The 18,306-nt window shown below is 40.0% G+C and overlaps 1 protein-coding gene across 1 annotated transcript in view; it reads right to left on the reverse strand.

Moving 5' to 3' along the window:
* tulp4a (TUB like protein 4a) overlaps positions 1–18,306 on the reverse strand; it is a 40,327-nt gene that overhangs the window by 12,326 nt on the left and 9,695 nt on the right. Inside the window, exons 3-9 of the mRNA XM_028605015.1 lie at positions 9,368–9,496; positions 7,736–7,897; positions 7,009–7,189; positions 4,049–4,156; positions 3,706–3,872; positions 2,145–2,369; positions 1,656–1,890 (exon numbers count right to left, since the gene is read on the reverse strand). Of these exons, the coding sequence (XP_028460816.1) occupies positions 1,656–1,890; positions 2,145–2,369; positions 3,706–3,872; positions 4,049–4,156; positions 7,009–7,189; positions 7,736–7,897; positions 9,368–9,496 (1,207 nt within the window). The remainder of the gene's footprint in view (positions 1–1,655; positions 1,891–2,144; positions 2,370–3,705; positions 3,873–4,048; positions 4,157–7,008; positions 7,190–7,735; positions 7,898–9,367; positions 9,497–18,306) is intronic.

The following is an 18,306-nucleotide window of genomic DNA, read 5'->3' on the forward strand; positions in this document are numbered from 1 at the left end:
AGAAGCACATCAAGGTTCTGGAGTGGCCTAGCCAGTCTCCAGACCTGAATCCGATTGAAAATCTTTGGAGGGAGCTTAAAATTCGAGTTGCCAGGCGACAACCTCGGAACCTGAATGATTTGGAGGCTGTCTGCAGGGAGGGTGGGCCAACATCCCTGCCGAAATGTGCACAAACCTTGTCACCAACTATAAAAACCGTTTGACATCTGTGCTGGCCAATAATGGCTTTTCTACGAAATATTAACATGCTGTTTGTCCAGGGGGTCAAATACTTGTTTTTCCTCATCAGATGGTTATCAATTTTAATAAATTCATATGATGTGATTTTCTGGAATTTTCTTTGGGATTCTGTCTTTCACTGTTAGAATGTACATATGATTAAAATTGTAGATTTTTGCATTCTTTGTAAGTGGGCAAACCTGCAAAATCAGCAAGGGGTCAAATACTTATTTCCCCCTGTGTGTGTGTGTGTGTGTGTGTGTGTGTGTGTGTGTGTGTGTATATATATATATATATATATATATATATATATATATATATATATATATATATATATATATATATATATATATATATATATATATATATATATATATATATATATATATATATATATATATATACACACACACATACATACATACATACATACATACATACATATATATATATATTTTTATAAACATGTTGGCAGCATCAATGTTCAATTATTCATTTAAATAAACATTTAGACCCATTCAGTCCAAATCAATGTTTCAGTAGTTTCAGATCTTTTTCCTCATATGGAGTCTGTAAACCACTGCTGCTCCAGTTTAGGTCAAGCTAATTTATTTGATGGACATTAAAGTGTGAATGGGCTGGAACCATTTCATGGCTGGCTTCATTTATCACTGAGTGGAGAGGGTGCAGGTTGATTTATGAGAAACCCAGGGGCCATCAGAGCCCCCATTAAGCAGCTTTTAATTAACATGGGTCCAGTCTGCCCTATGTGAATAAAACATACTCACTCTGAGTGCCAACTCAAGAAACTCAAATAATTGGAAAAGTACTGGAGCAGGCAAATATGTCTGGGACGAATACATTTAGCAATTTTGTTTGAATTTTTATAAACTGTACAACATATATGTATGTTATGATTAAAACACATTATGTGCCACTTAACCATCCATTCTGGGTATCTTGTTTCCGTTTTCTTATAGCCTTATGTTGAAAGCTATTTGATGTTTTGTCTTCTTTTTCAAAAAAACGAAACTACTGATTACAACAACAACAAAAAAAAAAACACACTTATAATTGGTATTATAAAAAAACCCAAAAGGAAATATGGTTCATGAACAGCCATTAGAATCCAGGTCAGTTTCACGGAGGGCAGTAACAGCTCATTGAACAAGGACATGGGAGTAACAAATTCTAATATACTTTACTGTTGTGAACTGAAGTGAACTATTTAAATGGAAAGAAATCTTACACTGGATGTACTATCCATCATTCCCACATACTCTTCTTATACTTAAACCTACTGTATATAAAAATGTTTTTATGTTAAACACCTGACTTAAATGTTTCAGATCTTACGGTTTCGATCATACACTATAAATCAGGAAACTTGTTAATTGTTTTGTTAGGTTGCCAATATGCAGGAAGTTCCGTTTTACCTGTTTTCCCATCTGTCTTGGGGTCCATAATGACAAACTCTGGACGCAGTTTACTTATCCGTCGGCCTTTGAGGATAGGCACCAGACCTCCTAGGTACTCCAGGTACAGAGTGTAGCAGGGCCCCCCCACCTCAGGGTTATCCTCTGTACGCTTCATGGTACAGTGCAGACGCTCGTTTCCAGCTGTTGGGTAGCTCACAAAATCACGCATGTTGTTGGGATCGGGGATGGGGGGCTGAAAGAGAAAACATGGGGTTGTAGTGTTGTTTTAAAAACTCCTGCTACCAAAACAATTTTGTCTAATGTGTAATGCCATGAAAGTTTGGTATGTTTAGCTACACTTTGCCTGGGGTTATTTGTAGAGGAGGCTCATCTCAGTCAAATTATGACTTGCTGTCTCAGAAGGTGACATCTTCGACAGCAATGCTATGCATCAAGTAAATTTCCAGGACATTTTTCAGGGCGCATTTATTTTTATGGCTGCGTTACCTTGATGGTGGGAATGAAAGCAGTAGTGACGTAAAAACAGAGTCGGGAAGGCATGGTGAGCTTGGCAACATCTTTTTCCTCCTTCACTGCTGTGGCGATGCCCTGCTGGCAGAGTAGCTGCAGGTTGGCAATGCGGTGCTCCACTCTCACTACGTAAAGCGCCGGGCCACATGCCAAGAACAGACGAGAGTCCCGGTGACCCCAACACAGCGTAGTGATGGGGCGCTGCAGGGTGATGGAGGAGATATATTTGAGAGAGGGTAAGTTTGTTTTGTCGCATGAAGTACAAACTGCACTACATCCTTTTAAAATGTTAATGGCCATACTCCTGCATGAAAGATGGTTATGTTAAGGTTGTCTGAGATAAAAGTCTTTCTTGAACATAGCATCCTTGTTAAAGTATATTTCTTAGAGAGTTCTGAAAAAGGCAGTCTTCTGCAATAGAAGTAAGCATCTGTAAGTTTAAATACACTTACAGATGATAGAGGGCAGTGTTGTTTACAGCAGTAACGTTTCTAACTTCAAACAACATTTTATATTAGTAACTACAGTTTTTTTTAACTTATGTTATTTTATTACTTTACAAAGAGCCTAATTTAAGTATTTTTCCCAGGATTTTCTCCAACTAGTAACATCTTAGGCCTTCCAATACATATTTAAGTAGAGTCAAATCATGGGGAAGGACATAACTGGGGTTGCAAAGGGGCGGAAAGTTAAGCTGGGGAATTTTGGAAACTTTTCAATTTGGAAACTTTCATGGGAATTAATGGAAATTATGCGAATTAATGGGAAATTATGGGAATTAATGGAAATTTACAAGAATTAACTGGAAATGTTAAACTCCATCTTATACAAACATAAATATAAATATTTTGTTTTGTAATAAGCAGACAGGCATATACAGTGAATACAAATGTTGAGTTATTCGTCAGTAGAACTTTGACATTCTTTCATTGAACAACAAAAAAACATGAATGTTGAATAAAATAAACATATTCCCTATGCCCCCTCCCCCTCCCCAAAAGTCCCATTCAAGCAAATGTTGAGTTATTCGTCAGCAGAACTTTAATAGATTCCTTTAATTGAATAACAATAAGCCGACAGGTATGCAAGCGAATACGATAAAAAAATATGATATGTGTGCTAAGCTAACCATCAACGCTGTGTCTATTGTTTCCAGCCTATCAAGAACAAGTGGGCTACACAATTATCACACATAGGTTAATAGCAATGGGTTATGTATTGTGCCCCCCCAAAAAAGAAAAAAAACTCCTGTGTTTTAAGCCCATGCTCGTTTTAACCAAGATTATGCTGCAAGATGGTTTTTTTTCAACTACATTTAAGTTCCCTGTTATAGACTAACAGTATTATAACAAGCAATATTAAAAATATCCAGTTTATTCCCATTAATTCCCAGTATATTCCCGTTAATTCCCATGGAAAGATTCCAACTTTGAAAATTCCCAGAATTTTGCAACCTTAGAAATAACATACATAAAATTCTGAGTACCGTGACTCAGACTACTCATTAGCCAGGTTTGGCCCTGTTAAAGTTGATCACCTGTGCTGGTGTGTCCAGTGTGTAGATGTGTTCACCCTGAACGTTGTAGAACTTAACAAGGGCGCTCCTGGTGGAGGGAGGACAGGAGGGGTCGGGGGAGAGGAGGGTCCTCTCCATCCCTGCCACTGCAAGGAGGTCCCCCTGCGAGCACCACAGGACCACCACATCTACAGCACAAGTCACAGGACAAAAAGTAACCATAATGTTATGCACATTAACATTTACAGCCAATTTTGATAAAAAGATAGGAAACACAAAAATCTTTGAGACATAATTTGAGGATATTAGTGACAGAAGCAATGAAACAAATTAACAGATGAAGTTGCTAGAACAATCCGCACACCTTTTAGACCGGTGCGGATGAGGGTGGGAGAGAGGTCATCATAGTTGTTCATCAGGCTGATGTCTCCAGAGGTGAAGCTGACTGTCAGCAGTGGTTTCTGGCTGTGCACTGGAAAGAGACAAACGACAACACAAACATCTTAAACAGGCACTGTGAGAGCAACACAATGAGGTGTGAGACACACAGTATCAACTGCAAATAAACAAAACTATAACTTGCATGTTTTTAAATTTAAGTATAATGGATGTCGTTCAACATCTATCAAGGGAGGACTAGTGCTAAAATTGCACACACACGTACACTAAATAAAATGCAATAATTCTACATCAACGTTATCGGGTAGTTTAACTTCATGCGGCAAAACATAAAGAGTAAGTAATATTACTTATTACAGTCCCAATCTAGCCTGACATGAAATAAGGGAAGGGCTGAATAGATAAGTCAATGAATTGATTTGCCAAACATGGCCCAGTTCCAGCTTCTCAATTATGAGAAATGTTCTCCTTTTCTTTGTCAAATGTGTCTTGTCTTATGTTTTGGAGCGTTAGGTGGACAAAGCAATGATGAGCATTTTTCTGACATTTTACAGAGGATGAGATGATTAATATGCATCTTTAGAGTGGGCCGTAAAAATACTGTGTGTGTGTGTGTGTGTGTGTGTGTGTGTGTGTGTGTGTGTGTGTGTGTGTGTGTGTGTTAATTTGTGAGGCTGTCTGTGTTTAGTGTAGAGGTAGTTGGGGGTTGTTATGAGAGACGCGAGGAAAGTTCTACATCCTTGACAGCTGTATTTCGTTTTCAGTTTCTATTGTGTCCTATAAATGAGAATACACAATTTCTCAAACATATGCCCAGCACATTTCACTGCTGCATTTATAGCTGCAAACAAGTGGCATTCTCATTCATACCGCTATAAATAAAACACCCATATGTTTTCCCATTAAAACATCCTCGAGTCTGTCCTCTAACATAGTCCTGCAGTGACCCAAATACCAACACAAATGAAATATACACCTCTGCTTTTGACTTTCAGCCCAATATACTGTAGATACTACTGATGTACTTCTGATGTCTGGTTAGTAATCAGTTCACAATGGGTTTTGCATTAAATGAGATATATGATGCTGCTGTAAATAGTAGTGTTTTGTGTTGTGAAGTGCAGTGCAGTGATAATGGGTCATCATCATATATCATGATAGAGAGATCTGGCAGGCGGAGGAAGAGGCGGCCTGGTGTCTCAGTAGGGTTGTCGACTTGTGAGATCATTTCTATCAGGGCCAATCAATTACTATTGACTGGTTTAATTAGTGAGTTAGAGCATAATCAGTGTTCCAGCTAAGGCAAGCACTTTTCAGCTTTACCACTTGGCCCACAATGAATGGAGGGTGGGGAGCACAGCAGGAGGAGGACAGACCCTTACCAGTACAGCCTTAGCAACAGGGACTAATTAAGCTCAGAAGAAAAAGAAGGCAAAAAGACAACACAGGAACCAATAAAAATGAGGCTATTACATGGACTGGTGTACACAGTGAGAGTAGCCAAAAGGTGGGGAAAGCTAAACACATGCAACTTTTCTCTTATGTGACTGCTTATGTCCAAGTGCACAGGATACATTACACATTGGCCATCTAGGTTTTTGCATTGGGCAGTGAGCTGACGCGCTCTCAGGCTCACTGGTGACTGTTCTTAATTACTACCATTGTATATATCTGTAGGCTTTCAGCACAGGAAGGCAAATATATAAAAAGCATAATTAGACAATTAACAACATATTTGAATCATGATAATCTTAAAATAATGTAGTTGGAGGAGAATCTACAAGTGGAGTGTAAGTGTTTAATCTTTTTCAAAGAGATACTTATTTTGTGTCAATCAAGACAATGCACTTGCTTTTCCAGGTTTTCTTCTAATCTAACTGTCCACTTGAGTATACTGTAAGTGTGTTGCACATGAAGAATCTAGTGATGCACACTCTTACACTGTGACATCTGCTGCTGTTATGACAACTACTGCAGCATTGAGAGCAAACAGTAGGTCCAGTGGCAACGTCAGCCCAATGTCAGGAGAGCTGTTTCACTATGCCCCTCCTCCACCTCCTGCCCTCCATCTTTCACCGCAGACCCCCCACCCACCTTCCATTTGGTCACACTCTTTTGTTTTATTGCGCCTCTCCCTCCCGTCTTCACAACTGGCAGAGAAGTGGAAAATAGTTGAATAGTCACTTTTTCACTTCTGAAGCTTCATTAAATGGCTCAAATCCCCTGTGAGATCAGCATCACAAATGACTTATCCTTCCAACTATAAGCTTCAATTATTAAATACATTTTGCACTTCAGCTCACAAGTATACTCCAAACAAAATAAAACATATTTTCACAGGCAAAATGGCATGAAAAGAAAAGCAATACAATCACACGGTTTTGATCACCACAGCTTTTCATGATTATTTTTTTCTATTATCTCATTCATAGATAATATGATTTTCATATTAATCTAATGACTAGACAGAGAACCCAGACACAGTTTATGTCCACCTGTACCCGATTCTAAAATATTCATCAGAATACCAGAGGGACTGAGCTACTAATGACAATATAGTTCAGACCTACCAGCGAATAACTTGTGTCACCACCTGGTGCCCCCAGGTGGAAATCTTTCCCCTTGGACTAAGAGCATGCGGAAGAACTGATTGAGCAGTAAAGGGTAGAGGTAAAAGGTGGGAGCAGTTTGAAGCTAAGAGATGGTTCCACATCTGCTTTCTTCTACACAGAGGTGTCTACATAAGAAACAGATGGACTACTCTACCCCTGCACTACACTCCCTATAGGCACAACTCCTTACTAGATAAACCTGCATTACTCTCCAATTCTACATCAGATTATACTCTTACATCATGTCTACGATGGACATGTTTTCATGTCATGCATTTTTCCATTTATTCAAATCAAACCCTAAGCGGTTCACCTTGCAGTGGGGAGTAGTCGTCAGAGTCTGTGTCGCTCTCAATGCTGTCCTCCACCAGGAAACTGGGGTAGTTCCAGGACATGCTGACGATGCCATCCGACTCATGCAGCAGAATGTGGGCCAGCATGCGCCCATGGCAGTCCATCACTATCACCTGTCCATCTGCAGTACCAAACAACACCTAGAGAGAAATAGTGAATAGTTATTAGGGAGACAAAGAAAGAGAAAAAATTAAAAATAAATCACAGACATTTGACTTGGACACAAAGACAAAGAAAAAAGATGGAAAGGGAGGCACACTTAAAAATAGACAAGGAGGTGACAGATACACAGAAAAGAAAGCCAAGAGAAATGCATATAACGAACAAAACAACTTAGAAATAGACATAAATGGGATGAAGGTGATGAACAAAGACAGAGACACATATCCAAACTGAAAGTTTGATGATGTCCAACCTGAGCTGACAATTTAACAGCATGAAGGCAAAAAAAATAGCCTAACAAATCACAACACACACACAACACACATTCAAGACGGAGGACGGTTGCTGTCACTCACAGATAACCTCCCTCAGGGCTTGTCTCTGCGATCTGAATGACAAGTCCACATACTAAAAGTGGCAAATGACAACCTAAAACTACGTCTATTAGCATTCAATGACTGGCATAGTGCTACTGTAGGTGGAAGCGTCGTACCCGTCACAATTCTGTGGGATGTTTGTGTTACCTGCTGGTCATCGGGGGTCCAGATACCACAGGTAATCTGGCTTTCTAGGTTGATCTCGGAGGACCAGTGTCTCTGTCCGCTGACTGATCCCACCAGTACAAAGCCATCACGGTAGGAAATAAGAGCCTGGGTGCCATCATGGGACCAGGTGAAGTCACTCACCTACAGGGCACCAGAGACATTAGTTAAGGATGAAATGATGAGAATAAAATGCTAGCTTGATTATAAAAAAAACAGCTAGTAGTTATCCAACAAATCCAACTTTTTATACAGCTAAACTGTTGTGTACACCATCAGCTGCTCTGATGTAATTTTAACGGTTATTTTCTAAAGAAGAACTGAAAGAATTACTGGATTTACTAATATGTTGATCAGCGGAAAAGGAATTGGCCATTACTTTGATAATCAATTCATTTTATAAGCTATTTTTCATTCAACATTCCCTAATTTCAATAGTGAAAGTATTACTGATTGGATGCCTTTCTTTGTCTTATGATAGTAAATTGATTATTTTTGGACTGTTGGTCAGATAAAACAAGGAATTTGAGGATGCCTTCCTGTGCTCTGGAGAATTATAATGGACATTTTTTCTAGAAAGTAAACCATGTAAAATGCAATATCTGTCCAGCAAGAATGAGGTGGTCTGGTCTTTATTATCAATGTTCAAGTATTTAAGCCCGAGTACTCTCACTAGCTGGACTCTAATAATGGCAAAGATAAGAATTTCAAAACACTTTGAGATTTAGATTTCTTTATTTAAAAAGGGACAACGCACATTAATCAACATGAGCACAAAGTCAAAAAATGTAAATGTGCCAGATTTAACCAAGCAGGCTAATTTTCATCTGCAGTCCCTAGCAGGTTGATGATAAGAGGAGCATGGCCTCTAGGAGCCACTAGCGAGGCATTTTCATGTGTCACTAGTCTTTCCCAGTATGACCAGCACTGTCAGAATACAACAGAATATGGTTTTAAAAATAACAACATTAATGCCCTCCTGCAGACTGTTAATACCGAATGTGTATAATATATTATCAGTATAAATGAATACACTTGTATGAAATAAAACCTTAACCTCCGGGGGAAAAGAGCCAAGGCACAATTAAAAACTGTATAGGCCATGTATTTAAAAAGGGAGAGACTATTGTTTATACTGTCATCTACTAACTAAATTGATCACAAAAGATAAAATGCCATCAGGATGTGTCAGACTCATCTTAGCAGATGACAGTGATTGATGGATCAGGCGGGCCTACCCATCGTACATTGCTTCGCAGTGATTATTAAAATCAGCACGTCTATGCTTTTTTTTTCAGTTGGAAAATGTTGGAGGCAAATGGCTCAGTCAGTCACAACATGGTTGGCATGTGCAAGCTTTATCTTAACTCTCCGTACTGGTTGATGTGTTTATCCCTACTTTTTCTGTTTAAATACTTGTTGTTGCAGATACTTGTTTTTACTCCCATTACGGTTTTATATTGTACTTATACTTGCTATATGCACGCCATTACATTTTTATGAATACTAATTTTATTTCTGTACATGCTTTCCATATTCTGTCTCAGTGCGAAGTATATATGCGTTTTAATTATGGATTTAAATGATGTCCCATTTCTGTGTAATGTATTTTACCTGCGCTCCACGGTCATTGACCAGCTCAACGGACCAACGGCCCTCATACTGGATCCAAACAAAGATCCCTCCATCTGTATCACAGGTAGCCAGTTTCTGGAAGGGCTCATTCCACCGCACCAAGACCACCTTGAAGACACAGAAAAAGAGGGGAGGAAAGGGACAAAAACTATTGTTAGAGAGACTGTCCTGTGTCCTTATGATGGCCATTGTCTGTGACCATGTCAGTGTTTTCTAGTAAGATAAGCATTTTCAGAGAGCTATGCAAATTAACTAATTCCAGACTGTGTTGTGTGTGTAGTATGACAAGCAAAGGATTTAGCAGTGGCCTTTCTGTGAAACAGCTTTGCCCCCTTAACTACAACAGATAATGTGAGATGACAACACAACATGATCAACAACACAATGCATTGTCAGACTGTCCTTGATCAAAACACTGAGCTCTTGTCTGTACACTCACTGCAAGTCACTCTAAATTGGGGCGTCAGCTAAAACCCAGAAAGTAAAATCCAAGTTCCCACATTTCAATGAGCTAAATTTAGCAGCGAACCAGATGAAAATATATCACAAAGTAGGTTAACCTCATTTTGAAAAAGTCGCAAAAGGAGCTGCTTATATCCTGAATATTACAGACAATGAGATTCAATTATTGAATCTTTTATCAGACTGTTGTCTAACCATGCCACACTTCTCTTCAAACATGAGTGTTCCTCCTTGTTTGGGATTTTATAGTGTCAATAATGGATAGCCGATGTTGCGTATGTTTCAATGCACAGGTTATGTTTCTATTTTTATTTTATGGAGAGCATTTATTTATTTAGTTAGTAGATATAGACATGGATCATCATAAGCCTAAGGAGTGAGTTACAGAGGAATAAGGGGTTGATCACTGGCAGAGAGCAGTATCGATCAAACTGTTCATAATCTCTTTCTTTGTCAGTGTCACCCATCTCGAAGGCACCCATTACAATCTCCATCCAGCCTCCTCCTCTCACTGCGCGTCTATCTGTCTGGTCTTCTGTAGCATGACTCAGCCTATTCCCAGAGGAATAATCCTAAGCAGGGAGCAGCTCTGCTCTCGCTGAGTGAAGCACGTGGGCTGTACACATTCACACAACACAGGGCAGGTTTTAGTGGGGCTTACTCTCTGAGTGCACATCCAATAGATCAGTGGCTGAGAGTTGGATAACCCAGCCAGTCTTGTTCTTTCTACCCCAAAACAACAACATCCCCCTCCTCACCCAGCACACCAAATACACAGTCCAATCCAATATCCATGGTGCAGTGGAACAGGTGTTAATAACGATGTGTTCACAACAATTGTATATTCCTCTGAGAAGAGAAAGTTACAGACAAGTTAAAGAAAACCAAAGTAAGCAATCATTCTCCCGTCATATAGATACAATCATTCTTCAGCTGTATACTCTACAACATCTTTAACGTCAACATTAAGCTGCTTAAGCTTCAGGGACAATGAACACTGAAGACACATAACCCAGTGAAGGCCAAGTGTTTAATGAGGGAGGCGATTGTTGAAACCATCATCTGTAACTACATTAATAACAAGTTAAGCTTAGCAGGTGCTTGATTGATCGATAACATCATTCTTTCGCTTCGCAGTCAAAACTCTAAGCAGCTTGAGTGTAAAACAATCAACAGATTATGGAGCGTTTGTCCAAGTTCTACGGTAAGTTGTCCATGAATAATGCTCCTATAAATAAAAAAAAATATTTTAACATTTTCCAGTAGATGATGTTTCTATGCAATTGTCGAATGTCAATGTAACTCCAGTTACCAATTACATTTATTCTGCAGGGTTTCCCAACAATTCCCTATTAGTCACTTTCTGTGTATTGTTAAATGTCTGAAGTGATAAAACACAGGTTTACCCTAGGCAAACTTAAAGTAACTCACAAAAACATGTTTATATGAATCCACCATGTGCAGCCCTCCAGTGTAATGAGTGAACAGCAGGAGTCATCACTCTCCTGGCTCTGCTCCCTCAGCAATAAGGTGTCCTGTGAGCCAGATTTACCATGTTTGTACTCCCACTCCCAGTGGTATAAATCCTAATGTTGCTCTATAGGTGTGTCCAGCTGCCAAACCGCAGGAAAGAGGACACAATGAGACCTGGCCTGTTGCAGGTCTGCAGCTAAGTTCTCTATGTCATTCTGACTGAGTTGACCATATTCAATGACCATTAAAAAAGGCCTGCCATCGATCATTCAGCAACAGCAGTCACCCGATGCAGCAAGGCTCAGTGGACACAAAGCTGACAAGCTTCGGCAGTAGTATTGTCAAAGATAACAAATTTCCATGCTCAAGGATCTCATTGGGGGAATACAAATCCATCTTGTTACTCCACTTGTACACTGTCTGCAACCTCTGGTGAGCAAAATTTTCTGGATGGTTTTTTACAACCTAATTCAGCTCCAGCCAGTGTAGACATGAGACTTTATTTTAGGTAGGAGCACCAGTTTGCATAATACTAACATCAATTACACAGTACATAAACTAACAAAGAAGGTCCAATCTAAAGACAAAAAATAAGAAATTAGCATAAGGTTTACACATACTGTGTTTTGCATCTGCAGCCTTGTGGAGGTGAGAAAATCTGTGTATGTGTGTAAATTTAGCTCAGTGTGTAGATTAGTGTGAGCTGGTCAGGCATCCTGCAAGCGGGACAGCTGAGCACCTCTCTGTTACGCAGCGATGTGGGAGCTCAGACGTCAAATGGAGACAGACAGAATAAGAGTGGGAAGGCACTGGACAGCGAGAGGCCTAAGGAATCATGGGTAGAAAAGGCACAAGCACAAACGCAAACATATGCAGACTTAAAGAATCACTATGCACAAGGTTATTAGTGCCCATGTGCTCAAATACCCATTCAAAGTACCTTAGAACAAAATATAACACAATTTGACATTTAAAAAATGCAGCACGACTGAAAAAGCCTAAAGCCAAATGTTGTCAAGCCAGGCAAACCAATACTTAGCAAGAGAAGAAGAAACTACAGGTTTACAATCCCTTTGGCCAGTGCACAGCCATTGACAACTTCTCTTTGGAAAGTTGGCACTGTCTTTACTCCTGCAGTACCTTGCAGTTTCCATTGCAGCCCTGGCCTCTTGCTGGGAGACTGGGAGCTGAGCTGACCCTAGCAACTTAACTGAGGAGACCAAATCAAATCAAGGGACAGCTTTGCGTTGCATTGGAGTCAGCAGAAGTGAGAGGACACTGTGACAGTGCAGTGTCACAGTGGTGCAGTCGGTAGCACATGGGTCCATGGCAACACTGGTCTCTGGCACCTTCTTTTCCTATCTTTTTTGCAAGAAGGTTACAAATGAGTAGGCTGGAGTGGTAGAATAGGACCTCAATGTCTTCAAGTTAAAGTATAGCTGAAGATTGTTTTGTCAAATTTTTACAAATCCATTGTGTTGTTTTTGTTGCTCACATCTATACATGCACATACCTAAATGACACTACACACTGCAAGATGAAAGTTAGCTACACATGCACTTTTCAAGGGTTTATATCTTAAATAAGATAGAAAAAGTCAATGGGCCCTATCTTGCACTCAGCGCAATTGACTTTGTACACCGACGCATGTATCATTCCTATTTTGCACCCAACGCACAGCGGACTTTTCCCTCCACAGACGCACGTCGGTAAATTAGGGAATGAATTTGGTTCAGCAAAAAGAGTAGCCGTGTTCAGGCACAAACGTTCCCTGGTGCTATTTTGCAGTTTCAGAAAACAATTCCGCCACTGACCAGGAAAAACCTGGTCTAAAGTCAGTGGCACTAGTCTAAAGTCAGTGGCGCTAGTCTAAAGTCAGTGGCGCGTTATTCAGATGCTATTTTAGGGCGGATGCTTGGCCATAATGTAGCGTGTGCACAACGCGCACTTTGCTTCTCTCATCTACACGGACGCAGCAGTTCCCATTTTTGCAGGGAAAAAATATTATTGAAAATGTGCTTCAGGTGTTTGGATAGATCAGGAGGCACTTTACAGTACAGTCCTCAAAAAGTCGCAGCATTCTTTGTGGCTTGTTGTGTTTACACAACATTTCCATGAATCATGGATGTGTTGATGACATAAATGAGGAAATATTAGAGGACTTAAGGAGACATGATGTTGAACTACGGTGGGATTGGACCCTCCTGCGGGATCTGGTCCGGGAGTGGCAACGCGCAATGCGCTCCTGGTGGAGCGGGTGGACGGAGATGGAGTGGGGGGAGGAGGAAGGGACACAACAGGAGCAGGTGGTGCGTTTGGAGGCCCACGCCCACTTGAGGAGATGCGCCCGAGAGGAGCAGCAACATTGCCACCCGACCAAGACGGGCATTTATTACTTTGTCGCATCCCGGACAGCTCCCGCTGGCGTGCGGCAGGCAAATCCGCCGTCATAATAGCAATCCGCCATGGAACAAGCGCGCCTGCTCTTAAAAGGAAATGTGAGATGACGCTCTGATTGGTTTATTGCACGTTACGCCCAAACCACACCTAGCTACTTCAGACCAAACCATTTTAGATTTGCGTCGGGCGCAAGAGTCATTTATCCCGCCGGTATAATAGCAACAGCGCCCGAGATCCGCCCACAAAGCTACTTGCGTTTCACGTTTGATACTTTTCAGATCGTTAAAATAGGGCCCATAGTTACACATATACAAAAGAACTAATTCAGTTCAGTCTTGTTCCCCCTTGGGAAATTTGGATTGCAGCACGGCAATAATAGACACATCAAACAGACTGATCAATCAGTAAAACAGAATAAAAAAACATAAATAGAACATGTAATGGCAGTTATAAAAAAAGAATCATTTGAAAGTCAAGACCACCTGGCAGAGAGTAAAAGCTGATAGTGTGAGCAAGCGAGAAAGAAAAACTCTACCCTTCCCCTCCACAACCGCCTTTACCCTGTCCTCTGATTCTGGGTCTGACATGATATTAAATCAGACGCAAAACTCAATTAAAGAGAAGCGCTGCGTTGATATAAAAGCAAGTAAGACAGAATGGGCGAAGTAGGGCCGGAGTGATTTGCAGAGTGACAGAAAGGTTAATGGGACGGGACCTTCAGGGGACGTAGAATCTGAAATGTTTACGAGTGATAAAACCTTCGATATCAATATCTGATTATAGCATTTACATTGCTTATTACTGGGTGGAGGAAAGTAGCTGCAGGCAAACGTGTACTCCTGGTGTCGGTAAGGTAGACACACTGACTTGTTTGTGCAGTTAAATGTTTGAACAACAGTGTTTTAAAAAATCTTGTAATTTATTATTTTATGTATGCAGATCATTTGGTCATACTTTCTCCCTACACTGGTCTTTGACAGTTGTTGAGTACATGGCGGATATGACTAACTTTACATCAGACTTAATGTCAAAAAGATTAATAAAATGATAATTATATTCAGTTTACTGTATGTCCCTGCTCCATAACATGGATGTTATTGATACTTAACTGGCTCTTTATATTAAATTTATAAAAACTGAAATATGTTGTGATGTGCAATAGGACATTGTGTGTTAAGACATGACATGCATATATAAATCTGTAGCATCACAAGACAATAACTTGTCTACGGTTCACCATGTTGTATTTGATAGTTTTTGCCATTCCTGAGATGTTTTTCTGGACTGTATTCATTTATAAAAATGTCAAAGCAATGGGTTGAGCTGAATCAAATTAACAAGTAGAGAAATGTGTCAGTTTGTGCAAATACTGAACCTATCTGAAACATAAACAAAAAACATAAAGTAGCAAACAAAAGGACATAAGAAGAGCAGTCTGATGCTTACATTTTCACAACTCTAAAACAAAGTGAACTCAAACAAAGTGTGTAGATAGGTCCATCTGATCCCTGACTACAAACAACGCTCATAGCAAAGAGCACCTGCAGTGTACAGGCCACACTGTCCCTCTTGGAAAATTTCTAGTGATTAGACAAGTACACCTGGATCTGAGGAAGCAGCCAAGCCTGAGTATTATGCAACATGTCCTCTCCAAAGATGGATTAACACACTAAGGCCATTTCCAATATGCACATTTGGTGCGACCATTTTAATGCAGTGAATGGGTCGTGTACTCTTGAATCCCGAGTAGGGCTTTTAATGTCAAAAGGCCAGACAAGGAAATAGCAGAAGATAGTGCTCTGAAGGAAGATGTGTAGGCATGACAGTGACCAGGACAGGGGAGGAGGATGGACAGCTGTGGTGTAGAAATAGGAACTAATTAGATAATATAACAAGATCAAGGTACACGGAAAAGTGTCAGTACACAGGTGGTGATGGGCTGAGGTGAGTGACACTAAGGAAAAGTCTGAGGTAGAAATGCAGCCCAGTCCATAAAAAGTGATGACTTTACTCAGACTTTCCTCAGCTTGTATAGCAGGGACATTTATGCGGCATTCTGCCCGTCTTGCAATCCATTATTATGGTCCCCATTAAGTCTGAACAGACAAGTTAGTTGTACTGCACCACAGAAGTCATCTAGTATGCTTTTCCTCCTCTCTTCTGCCATTTAGAAGAACTGCACAGGTCCCAGGTCAGTGCTGGTTCTTGCACAGGCCATCTACCAGAGATATCACTGATTTATTTATGAGGCTTGCCAGGAAACAACTTTAAAACGCATGAAAACATCACAAGTGAAAAATGAAAGGCAGAGAGGAAAACCTAGTGGTGGGGTTCAGCTAAGACAGTGGTTAATTCCCTCTGATCTATCATGATGAGCAGTATTAGGAAAAGAGAGTACAGACCCCATGAAGTATAAAAGTCAAACATTTTCAGAGGACAACAGCGCAACAAAACATGAGCTGAGGTATACATGAGCTGATGACCTGGGGTCAACTGTCTCTTTTGGATTAGCGCCTTAGAAACTTAGTCCTTTTTTGTCTGAGTAAAGAGCCTGGATCTGGCCTCAAAGGGAAAACCAACAGGTTGGACTCCTGTCTTTGGGCAATATTATACCCATAAGACTCATGGGAGTGGTAGCGTGTGTATGAACATGTGTTTTTAACTACCATGTATGTACAACTGTTTCAGCAGTCACACAAAACTTTAAATCCATCACTAAAAAGGGGTTTTAGTCACAAGATTACATAAACACAATTACATTGTGCTAAGGACATTAAAAGGATGCATATTTTGAGCAACATCCTGCCTTGAGATCATCTCTTAATGTTCTACTTTCTCTCCCAGCGTACATGCTGAAGAAATTGGAGTTGCACTTTACTTTCTAAGTGTAAACAACTACTACATACTGTAGCAAAGATACACCTAATGGGCCATGATGTTGCAGCGCTAAGGAGGCTTTAAATCTTCAAAATAACCACCAATATATTAAGATTTTATAATTATGAAAACTTAAATAATGAGTTAAAAAATAACAAAATTATTAAAACTAATAGAATGAAACATTATACAACCACCGGACTACAGCACACTGAATCTACAATGGAACAGTATTGGAGCAGCGGATATTTTCACTGCGGACAACGTCAGGAGAATCAGGTGCGGATATTGTCCGGAGTTTCCCTTTCACACATGTAGCACACAACAGGAGATTCTGTGTGTCAGACACGTTCTCACTTACTGGAAATACTCCGTTTGGTTTAGACGAGGTGTGGTGCCTGGGTAGAGCATACAGGAGATACCGCAGTTTGTATTTTGATCATAAAGAACAGAGTCTCTTGTCGTTCCTTAAATTTGTCTGAAGATTTCAACGTTGGTCCTTACTGACAGAAGTTCCCGAACCTCGTTGGCTTTCCTGTTAGACATTTTCGTTGCCGAATTTGTGTAAATCACCCTTTGTCTTCACCGTTTGTTTTCTTCCGGTTTCACCAGCCGCATAATAGAAACGTCAGCACGCCCACTTGCTCGCCGTGAATACTCCACACAATGAGTACCTCTATTCACAAATGGGCTCAACTGGAGATTACACGGTCTTTGTACTAGGGAGCTGGCCGGGTAAACTCTGTTTGAGGTCCGATCCAACTGTTTCGGACATTTGTGTTGTCACATACAGCTCTGCCGGGTAATGTCTAGATAATTTCAGGTTTCAGAGTGCATGTGTGAAAGGGCCTCTAGTAAAGCATGTATGTACAATTGTACCGTAAGGCAAATAGCAAAGCTAGAAGTTGATGGGATTCTGACAGACAATTTACCCAAACCCTGCGTTGGGGCCAACATTTCAAGCCTGTCTCGGATGTTCAGCTCTCATGGAGAATGAATGGACTCCTAGTGACTATCTGCTCAGTCTGTTAAGCATTTGAGTGCACTGTAATGGAATAAAAAGCACTGGATTGTCAAGAGGCGTTGATCTATTCTGATGCCTGTCCCAGAGGAATTACGCTGCAGCATCAGAATAGTGACATTAAAAGACGCAAAACTTTTTGCTTTCAATTTTATTTTAAGTGTAGTGTAACTGACACGCCCGCTGCTAAAAGGTCAGTAGCTCTGTTTAAAAAATTATATAAAAAAAATAGTATTAAGACAATCGGGGCCACATTTTCTTTCAATACGTTTTTGTCTGGTTGATTTATTTTTAGTCTAAAAAGAAAGTTTACTCAAACAGACTTTAACTGTTATTTTGTGATGTAAGACAAAGTTGTGTGATAGCCATAATGTGAAAAACTCCTATAGAACAAAAGAGAGTTCACATCAATCCAATCAACCAAATCATTTTGAAACAAAAACCCAAAAATTTGCCATGGTAAATAAATCATTGACAAGACTAGTGGTGAAATGATTAGTTGATTAATAGAAAATTAATCAGCAACTATTTCAAATAAAAATGCCAAACATTCACTGCTACTCCAATGTACCAATTTGGTTTTCTCTGTTTTACATTATTATAAACTAAATATTGGGGGTTTGGACTGCTGAAAAAAAAAAAAAAAAAAGCTATTTGAAGAATTAATAAAAAATAATCATTAGTT

The sequence above is a fragment of the Perca flavescens genome, chromosome 18, assembly GCF_004354835.1.
Source record: "Perca flavescens isolate YP-PL-M2 chromosome 18, PFLA_1.0, whole genome shotgun sequence".
Lineage (NCBI taxonomy): Eukaryota > Metazoa > Chordata > Actinopteri > Perciformes > Percidae > Perca > Perca flavescens.